Here is a 16,010-nt window from a genome sequence, read left to right as displayed (position 1 = left end):
CAGTTCTTGGTCCCTCAGCAAGGCCCTTAACCCCAAACATAAGAGCTCACACATGCAGCAGGTTTATTGTAAGAGTTTGTAAAGCTCTGAGCTCCTCTCTTCAATGCCATCGGTAGTCACTGCACCAAGCTTCATGTTAGTTTAACATTTTTAAAGCTTATTGGGTTAATGACACACCAAGGTCAAATCAATGTCACTCATTGAAAATAAATGGTATCAGATCGCTTTGTTGTTACAAGCTGATTGTGTATAATAATAATAATAATAATAATAATAATAATAATAATAATAATATAATCAGAAAATGTTGAAAAATGTTATATACATTGTCAATTCTACAAATTCTGACAGTTTCTTAGCCTTAGCTACACCACTGTAGTTCATAATTCATCTCAAATATAGAAAGATATATCGAGATATATATTGGACTATTACATATGCTGAAGATAAATGTTGGATTTTTTTTTTTTTTTAAACCCAACTTGTGCAGTTTTTTTATTTCTTTAGCCTGTCTGTAATTTTTTATTTTTTTTTTTTTTTCAATTTTGAAAAATTAAACATAAACAAATCAGTAACCGAACTGACACTGATCAGGGGTTACTAAAAATGAATGCTGTATGTGTATCTCAATAGTAAAAAAAAAAAATAATAATAATAATAATAATAATAATAATAATAAAACAATACCCCTTATTCATACCTGAGTTTGTAATCATTTAGAAGATATCACCTGTTTAGAATTGACTGTAATTTCAAAGTGTAATCAGTTCAACCCCTAATGTGTATTTGTGATCAATCATCTCTTGCTGATGATAATGATATCTTAAAGGTCACGTCTCGACAGATCTGCATTTGACTTCTCACGAGTCTGACATTTGACTGAAATGGAGTAAGTGAGCTGTTAAAGGTGATCTTGCACATCATGCCTGATTTTGTGGACAACTTGCATGATGTAAAACCAAACAAACAAAAGGCATTTAATTTGTGACATTTACACTACAGTAAAGTAAAATTCTTTCTTCGGATAGCTGGTTGTTAGGAAACTGGGGTCAGAGTGCAGGGTCTGCCATGATACAGCACGTGCTCAAAGGCCCAACCACTGACCTTCCAGTCTGTAACCCAGAACATTAACCATTGAGTTACCATACCACTTCCCTAATTAGTAGCTTTATCAGGGTAACCCCATTAATAGAGCAAGCTGTAAATAATAATAATTAATAATAATAATAACAATAATAATAAAGCTGTAATATAACACACTCTTTTTTATTACAGGACTTTTCCTTTTAAAAAAAATGAAACTTCTCACTAAGTTTGGTACCTGCTTAATTATTTACATCTCTGCAGCAAACACCAAAACACATCAGAACACGGCTGCCATTAAACATCGCAATGAATTCTGTAACGACCCCACTCGCCATTAGTCACTGTATTTTTCTCCCGGGAATAGATTCAGTCCTGACTTTCATCATAAACCCAGAAAGCAAGTGAGATCAACCCTGAAAACCATGGCATAGTTATCTCTGAATGAGCCTATAGGAGCAAGTAGAGTTGGTTTTATGTAGATATCTTTTTATACCTGTGTCCCCGACACTCCAAACACAGCTCATTACAACATGACCTTCTGTGGCTCTCAGTGCTCGGGAATCCAGGGACAACATTCCGCGGCAGAGGAGAGGAGCTTTTTTGCTTTCGTTAAAAAAAACAAAACAAGAAAAAAAACAAATGGCAAAGTCTGCACATGTTTTTGAGCGTTGCCCAAGTGTTCTCCAAATCCTCTTGCCATTTTGCAGATTTACTCTTACAGGGGGAAAAGGAATGCATGATGCACAAATGACATTTGCTATGGGAGCTGAGGGCGATCCTTGTACATGCCTCCTCATCTGTGACTCAGTAGCATGCAGCTCTCTCTCTCTCTATCACTACATACTGTGCCACACAGTGCCTGATTTCCAGAAAGCAAGCCAAATCCGTTTATGATGTTGCTGAGACTTTTGGAAAAAAAACTGGCTTACTGATAAATGATACACTAGTATCAGTAAAAGCATCACTCTCTTGATATTAAGTGCTTTTTTTTTCTTTACTTTATAGCAAAAAAGATGAGAAATGCTAAGATTGAATGACAAAACACAGTGCAAATAAAGCTAGACTGAATTCATTTACTTGCCCAATCATGCACTATATGGACAAAATCACCGGGACAGCTGAATTTTCCAGCTATATGTGATTCTTATCTAAACTGTTGCCAGACAGCTGGAGGCACATAATTGTATATGATGTCTTTGGATGCAGTCACATAATTGTTTTGCTTCACTTTAACTCAGAGACCCAAACCTGCATAAAGCCAGCTCCATAAATATATGTTTTACACAGTTTGTCTAGGTCTGCTTTGGAGATCTGACCTTTGGGGATAAATTAGAACACTGATTAAAACCCAGGCCTCCTTACCCGACATCAGTACCTTACATTACTAATGCCCTTGTGGCCAAATGAGCACCACAAACACACTCCAAAAACTAGGGTTAGGGTTAGCGTTATTGTTAGAGTTAGATCTAGTTTTAGGGCTGGAACTAGATTAAGATAAAACTAGATTTTCCCAAAAAAGTGGATGTTCAATAAGATGTAAAATGTGTCTTATGCTCAGGTGTCTGTAAAAACTTTGTTCCATGTAGTGTATAGATTGAGTTTTTTCTTTAGGCAACATTGATAAAAACTCCACCAAAAATACAGGATGAATAAGCAATTATAAGTAGGTGATATCAATTTTGATATCATAAGTGATATCAAAATCTGTATAAGCACTGCTTGTGGCTGACCAATGTCATTACAATCAGAATCAGGTTTACTGGCAAAATGTGTTGACACAAGGAATTTAATTCCAGCTGTTGTTGACTCTCAAAAGTACAGACATAACACATTTAGCTTGAACTATACAAGACAAAACAGACAATACAAGACAAAACAAACTATACAAGATAATACGAGACAATATAGACATACAGACCTTTAAAAAGCATAGACTGAAAAAAGGTTTCTATTTAATTCCCAATAATTGCATACAAAAATTTTATTTAATTGTTTTTTTTCCTTTTAGATTCACCCTTCCATTTAGAAGTTATGAATGCCTAGCCTCCTATTAAATTGCATGTACAGTAATAACCAGGTTATTTATTACTTGTTCATTGTGTTCTGTAGACACTGCTACTATGGTACTAGTATGGTAAACATCTGGAATTACTTTTTCTGTTTAATAGCAATACATTTTGACTGTATTTTTTTAAGTGCAAGAAAAAAAATGTGCCAAAGTTCCAAATGTCAAAATATAAAGCTTTTAAAAAACCATTGGTCAGAAAACTAGCAAGGTTTAAGCAAATTGATAAAATAGCTTATTATTAGCGTTTCCATCCGATAACTAATGCTTGAAAAGCTGCAAAATATGCAAATCTGCAAAACTGTATTTTATTTTACATTGTTGTTTCTTGCAGACCGAATTATTCATCTCTTAATTCTTCCCTTCGAAACCTGTTACAACGCTGATTCAATTTCTCCCAAAAAGTAAATCTGCGTTATTACACAATGTATACATTTCAATCTGGAGGAATTAGAAGACCGAATAAAATATAATTAGCAAGTGCTTCCTGAGGATATAACAGCTGCCTGGAAATGCCAGCTAAATTAACACAAGGTATAGGGCTACATTTAAACATTACATTACTCTACATTATAGAATTATAGCTCAGAACATTAAATTTTACTTAAAATACCATATACAAAAGTGTATTACTCTCTGGTTGAGACTGAGTACGTCTACACAAGAAAAGCAGTAAAGTCTTAACTGAGTCTGGATGCCTAATTTAGCGAGAAATTCGAAAAAATTTGGTTATACAATGTGGATGATGTTTATCATGTGAGGATTGGAGCAAGTTAAATGTAACTGGGGAGGTTTCAAGGACTCTTCACATCCCAGTCACAAGCTGTTTAATCTCCTTCCATCAAGAAGGAGATACAGGAACCAGAACCAGCAGGTTGAGGGACAGCTTTTTTCTATCCACCATCAGCCTACTGAACTCTACACTACACTGTTAGATCACTGTAAAAACACTGTATATAACTACTGTACAATTATACATACAATGTACATATTACACAATGTATGTGTTTATCTATCTATCTATCTATCTATCTATCTATCTATCTATCTATCTATCTATCTATCTATCTATCTATCTATCTATCTATCTATCTATCTATCTATCTATCTATCTATCTATCTATCTATCTATCTATCTATCTATCTATCTATCTATCTGGACATGGACGGGTAAGCCTGTATGTTCATTTTAAGTGATTATGTGTTGTTGGCTTTAGATAAAAGTAGATATCCAAAAATTGCTTAACTGCTGTAATCCAAGCATCACATTGTTTTGTTTTTCGGAAATTAACACAATTCAATTTAAGTTTATTTAACCAATTTAATTCCTGGTTCGAGAGAGCATGAACAACATGGTCCTAGTTACATTTTTGACATTTTTAATCACAAGAATAAACAAATTGTTGCAATATCACTGTGTATAATTCAGTTCTTGCCAATATTTTTCCAATGTGTGCGTTAGCTAAGCGGAAAAGTCCAAGGACTAAATAAGTCACATCCTCACATGAAAAAATGGCCGGCATATTAGAGCTGCAATATCATTTAAATCATATTATAGGAAAATTCCACTTTGTGCTGCACCCCATCCTTATATTGTACATTGATTGACAGGAAATTATGTAAGAAATTAAGGAAGAAATGTGAACTTTAAAATGGCCACTGCTATTATTGCTTATGGGCAACATCATCCTTTATATAAGTGTATCATACATAGTTAGAAAAATATATATTTTTTCATGATTTCAATATTTTAACAACCTAATATTGTTATTGAAAGTAATATGACATTAAAGTGATGATTAAGACTTTCATTACTTATTAGCTACATTAATCCATAATCAGTTGTACTCCATCAACTTGAGAACCTACAAAAAAGTCTCAATAGAACAAGGACATATAGGTTGAAAAAGAAAACTGAATTAAACTTCAGCTTGTATTAGCATATTATTCTAATTTTCAACCTTAGCAAACCAGTAAATTAGCTCCTATTGATCGAGAGACAATATTACTGAAAAGCTTAAAACAAACAAGTAATACTCCGAAATTTCCAGCAGTATATATAGAATAAAAAGTGGAACTATTAATTTCCCTTGATTATAAATTACCACAGCTTTCCTGACTCCTTTCCTGACACCTTTTCTTATTTGACTGGGCTGAGGGAGAAATCTGTTACAGCACCTGTCAATTTGATGACCCAGCTCAACCTGAGAGTGCTACAAAATGATTTCAGCTATGTTGGAATGCATAAGATTTCCCTGTGCAGTGCAGAAGATTTACACTGTATTTGTACTTGACAGTGAGCTAAACATGAACCTCTTCCCTGCACCTGTTCCTTGTCAACCAAATGACAGTGTTGCCTGCCATTATTTCGAAAGTCTGGAGAATCAATAACATGAGGCAAAACTGGGACATGCCTGCTTTTTTAGCAATTAGGGGTCGATGCATCTGCTGGTGATTAAAACAACCTCCCAAAGTGTGACGTTCTGTATATTCTGTATATTTCACCAAAATATAGTCGCTAAGTGTAAAAAATAAACATAAAAAATACAAAATATATATATTTTTTTTAAGTTCTCTGTTGAATTCGTGATTCCAATTTATCAAAAGGTGTTGAATAATAAAATAAAATGTAATAAATGTTTCATAATAGCAGATCTGACATTGAATTAAATCATACAATTATATTTATGTGTGAGTCATAACTCATCATTGTTTCTATAGCAACATATCACTATAGTTTCTCCATAATGTAAGCCTAATAATTAACAGTGAAGTATAAAGAATTATAAAACATACAGTATAATCTCATATATATGTATATACTGTATACATTTTTATATGGAAGTTAAAAAAAGGAAAGTGGTAGCTCAGTGCTAACCACCAAGTTGAAACTGGTGGGTGCTTGAACAAGGCTCTTACAACTCCTCAGTTGTATAAATAGGATAATTTATATTCCATACATTTTATATTATCATAAATGCATCAATGTTCTTCATGAAAAATTAGTTTGAAACATTTTGGGCTTCACACAAAAAAGTTACAGTTACCCCTAATGCATTCATAATATTCCTTAGATTTTTCACAGTTATACAATTTTGTCCAATAATAAACTGTTAGGAAAACCAACCTGTGATGAATGATGTAATTTTTCCTTTTTTTACATTAATGATGTAATTTTCCTCCTTTCATGTAATAATGTACATGCCATGCACTTCTTGCACAGGCTTTTACATTGAACATGTGCATAAATTTATTTTCTTACATAGTTCTATGCAAACCTACTGCATTATTAAAAAACTGTGTATTACTAAGCAAAAATTTTTGTGTTCTAGAAAGAAAATAATGTTAATGAATAATATATTATGGTGACTGCAAGCTTGTGTTCTGTAAGTTTTAGAAGGAGTGGAAATATTGCTGAGGTACATGACAAATAGTTGCTACAGTCCATAAAATCAAATCCTTGGACTGAGCATACTACTACTACTACTACTACTACTACTACTACTACTACTACTACTACTTCTTCTACTACTACTACTACTACTTCTTCTACTACTACTACTACTACTACTACTACTTTTCTTCTTCTTCTACTACTATTACTACTACTACTACTACTACTACTACTACTACTACTACCACTACTACTACTACTACTACTACCACTACTACTACTACTACTACTACCACTACTACTACTACTACTACCACTACTACTACTACTACTACTACTACTACTTCTTCTACTACTACTACTACTACTACTACCACTACTACTACTACTACCACTACTACTACTACTACCACTACTACTACTACTACTACTACTACTACTACTACTTCTTCTACTACTAATACTGCTACTACTACTTCTTCTACTACTAATACTGCTACTACTACTTCTTCTACTACTACTACTACCACTACTACTACTACTACCACTACTACTACTACTACTACCACTACTACTACTACTACCACTACTACTACTACTACTACTACCACTACTACTACTACTACCACTACTACTACTACTTCTTCTACTACTAATACTGCTACTACTACTTCTTCTACTACTAATACTGCTACTACTACTTCTTCTACTACTAATACTGCTACTACTACTTCTTCTACTACTAATACTGCTACTACTACTTCTTCTACTACTAATACTGCTACTACTACTTCTTCTACTACTAATACTGCTACTACTACTTCTTCTACTACTAATACTGCTACTACTACTTCTTCTACTACTAATACTGCTACTACTACTTCTTCTACTACTAATACTGCTACTACTACTTCTTCTACTACTAATACTGCTACTACTACTTCTTCTACTACTAATACTGCTACTACTACTTCTTCTACTACTAATACTGCTACTACTACTTCTTCTACTACTAATACTGCTACTACTACTTCTTCTACTACTACTACTACTTCTTCTACTACTAATACTGCTACTACTACTTCTTCTACTACTACTACTACTACTACCACTACTACTACTACTACTACTACTTCTTCTACTACTACTACTACTACTACTACTACTACTACCACTACTACTACTACTACTACTACTACTAATAATAATAATAATAATAATATCATTTTATAAAAAAACTGCATGGCACTAAAATTTTATTTAATCCCTTCAATTATTGAAAATAAACATTAATTTATAACACATTCTTTTCGACAGCTAATTAAGCCAACACTGCATTTGCTATAAGTACTGCACACAATCGAAAAAGCCAGTTCACAGTTCATTATAAAGAAGATCTGCTTTCTGAGAATATCACAGACCGTCTTGAAATGCTTGATAAATTTTAATAACCCGAGGAGAACGAAGACTTGTCACTGTTGCAAGTAAAGACCTCAAAGCTCCCACATATGGTGCATATTACGGGTAATTAAAGTGAATTATTTACTGCTTGGCCCCATCAGGAGAGAGAAATGTCATTGCTTAATTTATGGCTGGTATTGATTTTGTTTTGTTAGTTTTCTTTTTTTTTTATTTAATGCAAAAATCTTCACATTAACACAACGACTCTGTCCACTTCAAACACTTACAAACTTACAAATTAGTCATGCCAAAATGCCTGAGTTTGTTAAATCAATTGCTATAATAGAAATTGATGGTAGTAATACCCTTATATTGTATCGTGTCTGGCATTAATGATACTCAGGGCATCATAAAGTCAACAGTTTCAAAATTTATAAAATATAGGTCCAGAAGATATTTTATATAAGTTTTACTGAAAATCAAAGATATAAGCAAATTTTAATCTCTACTCAATTTCATGTATAAATAAATCTGTCATTTTTTACTCCACTATATTTTAAATGACGATGGCATTACATTTTGCACCTCTGTTAAAGATGTCATTATGGCTGTTTAGCACTGCTGCCCTCGTTTTCAGTCCAAAAAGAAATGAAAAATAAAAAATATTGCCCCTCTGTGTGACTAAGAGGTGCTCTAAATCTATATATATTTATTACAGTCGAACCCACTTATCTCGACCTCGGTTACCTCGCCAACCATATTAAGTCGACGTTTTTGAAGAGGAACTGCCAAATTCTCGCTTTGTCTTAGCATTTTTAATCAGTTATGTCGATTTTTATGTCGCTGAACCCTAATATCTCGAGCACAAGGGGGGGCAAATTTGCCACTTAATGTCGGTTATGTCAGGAATCCCCCTGCCACGCCCCCTTCGGCGGCGGCATTCCCCGAAGCACCCTGCTTCTTCTCCCGTGTGGGCGAGCTCGTCGCAGTCATGCTGATCACACACACCTGACTCTCATTCACTCACTCATTCCATCTCCTATTTAAGCCCCTAACCTCCACACACTCGCAGTCCGTTATTGTTTGTGCATGATCGTATGTGTTGGTACCCTTCTTCTCGGGCTCCGCATTCTCTCAATGGCACCCCAGATTACCCCGATCGTGCTGTTTTCCATGTTCATGCTGTCTGCACCCCGTTTATCCGTTGCTGCCCAGCGATGCACTTTCCATAGCGCGGATCCGTGGATTCTCTACACGAACTGTCTCTTCGCTACAAGTATTGGTGGATTATCTCCAGGGTATTCTCAATAAACTTTGTTTGCGTTTACTTCGGCTTTCGCCTCCTTATCCGCATTACAGGTTATCTCGATCCGCATGACCAATCAATCAAATCACGGCAACGCTGTTGTGTAAAAAAAAAAAAAAACACGTACATGCACATTCTCATTTAATAACGCACATCATGTATATAAAGAAATTTTAAGCATGTTAATATATTGCCGCCATATTGGTTTTCGTTTATCTCAAACATCGGTTATCGCGACGCTTTTTGGCGTCCCCTAGGCCGGTGACATAACCAGGTTCCATTGTAGTATGAATTATTAGTATGAATATTATGAATTGCATACTAATGATTCTTCTACATTGTGACACAAAACTAATTGTTATTGTTAATTGAAGATATCTTTTTTGAAAGATTGGGATGAGCAAGTCAATGAGTTCTGTGTGTTTTAGTGGCCCTTCAAGTGATGGAATCGGAATCCAGTATAACACCTTAGTTATGTGGTAACAATCCAAGATTCCTCTCCTCTTTAGTTTAGAGTACTGGTGGGGTCCATGCTTTCCAAAAAGAAATAACATACCCAATCACCTTACTGACCTGTTGTCAATTAACCTAGTTGCAAAATGTTTCTCCAACTGTTTAATTTGAACACCTACTTTTTCTACTTTTTTGAGACGTGTTGCAGCCATAAATAAGCCAAAATTACCAATTTTTCCAAATAATAGATTTCCACAGTTAAAACATTTGTGTTCTAGGTTTTATTGTGAATGGAATTTGGGTTTATGAGATTTACATATAACTGCATTCTGTTTTTATTTAAATTTACACAGTGTCCCTATTTTCTTGAATTGTGGTAGCTTTCAGCTTCTCCCATTAGGGGTTGCCACAGCGGATCCGCCGCATGTTTGATTTGGCACATGTTTTTACGCTGGATGCCCTTCCTAACGCAACCCTCCCCAATTTATCCGGGCTTGGGACCGGCACTAAAAGTGGCTGGGGTTTGTTCCCTAACCGGGGATCGAACCTGGGCCGCAGCAGTAAGAGTGCCGCATCCTAACCACTAGACCACCAGGGACCCCAATTGTGGTTGAAGTATACAGTTCCTAATAAAGTGATTCTAAGATTTACTGTGCGTAAATCATTAGATATATATACACACAGTTATTATTATGATTATAAGTATTATTATTATAATTATTGTAGCCCGATAACTTTTGCAAAAAGCTCACAAAGACAGTACTAGAAGGTAATTTTCAAAGTCTCCACAGAGCGTACATACGTTAAGCTGAAGCGATTCTGTCCACTGTCCAATCACTTTATATCCCGGAGAGCTGTTATTGTTGACCTGGTACTGGAAGAGATCATAGCGTCCTGGTGCATCTCCATTCTGGTTGAACGTCACAGAAGTTCCAGCACTTCCTGAGTGAATAAAAGAAAAATAAAATAGATAAAAAAAGGCAACATGGATTCATTAGATTGATAATGATTACCACAGTGTGAATGCAACACAGAACATTACACTTAGATTTATGTATAGATAAACAGTTGTGCCGGGAAAATGTATACGTAACCCACGCTGTTCTGTTTTCACATGCTTTCACATGCTTTCTACAGACAAATGCTAACACCTTTATTTTCCTTACCAGAGAAAGAAATAGAGTTTCGCTCTTTGATCTTTTCCTTGTTCTGTTATTGCTAGACTATTATACAGGCTATTGCTAGCTCTAAAGATGTCTATTCACCAGTCTCAATAGGAAAAGTGTTCTTTTGTTGTGGTTTAAATAAAAAAGCGAGCAGCCCTTGGGTGAGGAGTTTGGGCCTGATACTCTTTCAGGTCCCTTGTCTGCTTCTTTGGAAAAAGCTGTCAGTTTGGAACAAAAACAAATGACAGCGATAAGGTCAGTCTTTTTTACTTCGCCTGAATACAGATGAGCGTTTCTGTTTTGCTCTCTCTATTAATTGCACTTGGAGAAAAGCTCTCAGAGTTCTTTGGATGTCTCCACCTCTAGAGCACTTGAGCCATTTTTTTTTATAGTAGGTACAAAAGTATTACATTCATACAAATATATTTATGTCAATGGCATTAATGTGCAATAAAAATCTGATTTCAACAGCTTTTTTTTTATTATTGTACTTCAATTAGTCAATCGACTAAGTAATGTTATGTGCCTAAGGTTGTTTTTTATTCTCTGTTGGGAATGTGAAAAAGTTCAGACGTCATTTATTTATCGATTTGCAGAAACATCTGGCCTGAACAGCATCATATTTGGACTAATGAAATTTGTATTACCATTATTGGAAGTTCTCCCACCATCACATCTGGCTTAGTCAGCTTTCAATGTTTAATTACAAAGACAAGATACATGTCTTGAAAACAACAATCTGAAGATTTGAAAAAGAAAGAAAGAAAGAAAGAAAGAAAGAAAGAAAGAAAGAAAGAAAGAAAGAAAGAAAGAAAGAAAGAAAGAAAGAAAGAAAGAAAGATCCTATTAAATATTTGCTGTTATAATAACCTCCACTCTTCTGGGAAGATGTTCTCCTAAATGTTGGAGTGTACTTGTGAAGATTTGTGCTCATTCAGCCACAAGGGTATCAGTAAAGTCAGGTACTGATGTATTGTAGGGTGCGGTGCAGTCAGCGTTCCAATTCACCCCAAAAGGTGTACAATAGTGTTAAGGTCAGAGCTCTATAGCAGGCCACTCAAGATCTCCCACTCTAAACCATGTAAACCATATCTTCATGAAGCTGGTTTTGTGCTGGAACAGGTTTGGAAGGGAAAATGTCATGCTACCACAATCAAAGACATTCTATACAATTGTGTGTTTCCAACAATTTGGGGAAAATAATATATGGCTGGAAAAGTCATGTGACTCACTTCTTTTATCCTTATACTGTATCTGCCTCATTGCCAAATAAAGTGCCTTTTTAAAAGCAAATATCATTTCATTTAAATAATATATTTACAGCTAAACCTTTGAATAAGATGTTTTTTGGCGACTTGTATCTGCATAAGCCTTGAGCAAATTACGAACGCAAATGTTGGACATCAAACATGTCTTGGCTATGTGACTACATTTGGGATAAGTAAGAATTGTGAAAATTAGGTTGGTTTTTTTGCCAAGGCTTTCCTTTAATGAGTTGTGCAAGCTGACAAATCTCGCACTGTTCACGCTTCTCCACCTGCTCTGTTTGCCAGGAAAAAACGCGACGGTCTATCCCTGTCTCATCGCAGCAGACTGTGCCGTTTCTGTCACCCGTGTCCTAACAAAGAGATGACTCAAATAAAGAATATAAGGCAGCAGTTTTTCTTCCTCCCATAACGCTCTCAGGGATAACATAAATAAATAAATAAATTTGATGGCCGAGGAGCGGTTCAGGCGTGATTCTGAATCACTACACAAGAATGAACACCGAGCCACAAGGGCTGGGCAATCTGCTGCTGAGCTTTTTTTTGTTGCACTTCATTATCCCCGTGCTGTAGTGCCACCTGCTGCAGTTTCGGCTTTTAGTCCGAGAACCGGGGGCAAGAGAAAATGGATGCACGGAGTGTCTCGCTCCTCTCAAACGCTTGCACGAGTCAGAGTGACACGGAGCCCAGCAAAGCAGTAACTATTCTTCTGAAGAACTCTTTGTCAGCAATCATGTAGCTAAATTGCAGCTTCGAATCTGCCGAAGACGTCCCTGTTAACTAGCCTGGTTACATGGAACGTTGCGAGCAGTTTGAAGGTGCAATTTAGCTGCATGATTGCTGTGAGGGTGAGATATTCACGTTATATTAACACAGGCACTGAGAAAAAGAGTGAGAGACCATGAGCCCCGAGAAAAGAAAAAGTGGAAGCAGTGAGCATCTTTGTCACAAAAAACATATATAGTTATATAAGTTTAATAATTATGTGATTATAGAACAATTAAACTAATTTATTATATTTTATTATATTCTTCCTCTCACATTTGTTCTTCTTCTACTTCTTTTTCCAACTATTATTGCTGTTATTACTATTCTGCTTTCTTTATACAGTGAAAGTATTCAGACACCTTTGTTTTTATTATTTAAAATACTACTCTTGTATTCTATAGTATACTATTATTAAATGTACACACTGCAAAGTCTTGATTTTCTACAATAGTAAACATAGAAATTAGATGTCTGTCAATATACATATAGAGTATGTTACTTTGTAGTAACAGTTTGCAGAATAACCACATATGTCAGAAAATGTCAGCTGCCCCAATATGAATGTTGCCGCTGATAAGAATGTTGGGGCTTCAAGCCCTAGTATATGTATGAGACCTCACACTCTGACCCTTGCTTCCTAACATCAATGGGATATGCGAAGAAAGAATTTCACTGTGCTGTAAGATACAACAAAGGCATTTTTTCTTTTTACATTTAATCACAATAAATTTGGGAGATGGGAGCATCATAATATGGGGCTTTTTCTCTGCAAGCAGAACCTTTGGCTAATATTTGGTATGAGGAAGGTACTTTTCGAAGACAATCAACCTAAACTTATATCTAAACATACCACCTGACTATGTTTATGTAGGACTTATTGATAAAGGGATATTTTAATCTATCGGCAGAACCCTTCTAATCTTGAGGAATTAGGAAATAGGCCAAAACTAAAAATCCAATGCTGTAAAGGTTTATTTATTAATTTATTTATTTATTTTTACCGTCGATATCTGATAGCTGTAATTCTCAACAATGTTTGCGGGAAATTTTATCATAAATCAATCAATCAATAAATATCACATTATTTTGAGATACTGAATCATATTTTTTTTTTTTATTATTACTTGCTAAATGGGGCACATTCGTCTGCAAGAAAAAGACTTTAAATGCTAATTTAATGCCTACATCTTCGCCTTACTAATATTCTTTTCATAACCAACCTAAATTATTTCGCTTGCATTCTATGAGCAGAACAGTTTTATTTACAGTCCAATTATCATTGCTGTTATTACTATTCTGCTTTCTTTATACAGTGAAAGTATTCAGACACCTTTGTTTTTATTATTTAAAATACTCTTGTATTATATAGTATACTATTATTAAATGTACACACTGCAAAGTCTTGATTTTCTACAATAGTAAACATAGAAATTAGATGTCTGTCAATATACATATAGAGTATGTTACTTTGTAGTAACAGTTTGCAGAATAACCACATATGTCAGAAAATGTCAGCTGCCCCAATATGAATGTTGCCGCTGAAAAGAATGTTGGGGCTTCAAGCCCTAGTATATGTATGAGACCTCACACTCTGACCCTTGCTTCCTAACATCAATGGGATATGCGAAGAAAGAATTTCACTGTGCTGTAAGATACAACAAAGGCATTTTTTCTTTTTACATTTAATCACAATAAATTTGGGAGATGGGAGCATCATAATATGGGGCTTTTTCTCTGCAAGCAGAACCTTTGGCTAATATTTGGTATGAGGAAGGTACTTTTCGAAGACAATCAACCTAAACTTATACCTAAACATACCACCTGACTATGTTTATGTAGGACTTATTGATAAAGGGATATTTTAATCTATCGGCAGAACCCTTCTAATCTTGAGGAATTAGGAAATAGGCCAAAACTAAAAATCCAATGCTGTAAAGGTTTATTTATTAATTTATTTATTTATTTTTACCGTCGATATCTGATAGCTGTAATTCTCAACAATGTTTGCGGGAAATTTTATCATAAATCAATCAATCAATAAATATCACATTATTTTGAGATACTGAATCATATTTTTTTTTCTTGCTAAATGGGGCACATTCGTCTGCAAGAAAAAGACTTTAAATGCTAATTTAATGCCTACATCTTCGCCTTACTAATATTCTTTTCATAACCAACATAAATTATTTCGCTTGCATTCTATGAGCAGAACAGTTTTATTTACAGTCCAATTATCATTGTACAATCCATGCCTTGTTCCTATGACCACATATGCATTAATATTAAGGTAATATTATTATATTGTATTATATTATAGTATAACTGCTACACATATCAATGTTTATTAGTATGCACTGAGTATCACCAGTGGTTTCATGATCTTGCTCGAGGCAACAGTTTTGAAGAAGCCTTTAAAAGTTAAGTAAAAACAACAGTAGGCAAACTTCAAAACAATTCTTTTCCTCCATGTGTACTGTATGTGCTGGAGGTTTTTTTTTATCACTTAAGCATAAATATCCCAGGGATACAAATAGAAATTAAGCATTTTAAAAAAGAATACTGTTGCTAAACAAATTGTCAACAGTGATAAGTAAAAAAAAAAAAAAAAAAGATGCACTACAAGGAAGAAAAAACATCAAATGAAATAGAGAAATTTGACTTGCTAGCAAGATTACCCTTAAAGATCTAGTGCATACTGTATTTACCATATGTACCATACATATGTGAATTTGATGTCAATGGAGATTAATAAATTAAATAAAACTGTATTGAATATTCTAAAACAGAAAAAAAACAAAAAAAACCCCAAAAAAACCCAAATGAGATTAGAAAACAGTTTTGCCAGTTAATACCAGGTGTAAAGCCATTCTTCCATACAGTGCACAATGTAAATACCCCTCACTTAATTTCTAAATGTCACTGTGAATTTCAGTTTTTTTGTCTATTAATGATTTTATTGTATTACTGTATTGGGAAAAAAACATTCATGTGGAAGAAATCCTGCTAATGGTTTAAGCTATTGTGTTTGCAACTTTTCGCAGTACAAAAATCTATACTATGATAACTACAGTTTACATTTCAGAATAAATCACCTGATCATTCTACC

The 16,010-nt window shown here is 34.6% G+C and overlaps 1 protein-coding gene and 1 non-coding gene across 2 annotated transcripts in view; both read right to left on the bottom strand.

Annotated features, from left to right (window-relative positions):
• The window catches only part of LOC124402489 (metabotropic glutamate receptor 7-like), a 180,918-nt gene that overhangs the window by 12,181 nt on the left and 152,727 nt on the right, over positions 1-16,010 (bottom strand). Inside the window, 1 exon segment of the mRNA XM_046875560.1 lies at positions 10,508-10,647. Within this exon segment, the coding sequence (XP_046731516.1) occupies positions 10,508-10,647 (140 nt within the window).
• trnak-cuu lies at positions 10,232-10,303 on the bottom strand. Its single transcript has one exon. It is a non-coding gene; the product is annotated as a tRNA-Lys (tRNA).

The sequence above is a fragment of the Silurus meridionalis genome, chromosome 19, assembly GCF_014805685.1.
Source record: "Silurus meridionalis isolate SWU-2019-XX chromosome 19, ASM1480568v1, whole genome shotgun sequence".
NCBI lineage: Eukaryota > Metazoa > Chordata > Actinopteri > Siluriformes > Siluridae > Silurus > Silurus meridionalis.
The sequence above is the reverse complement of the archived record's forward strand: the minus strand, read 5'-3'. Positions and strand labels throughout refer to the sequence as shown.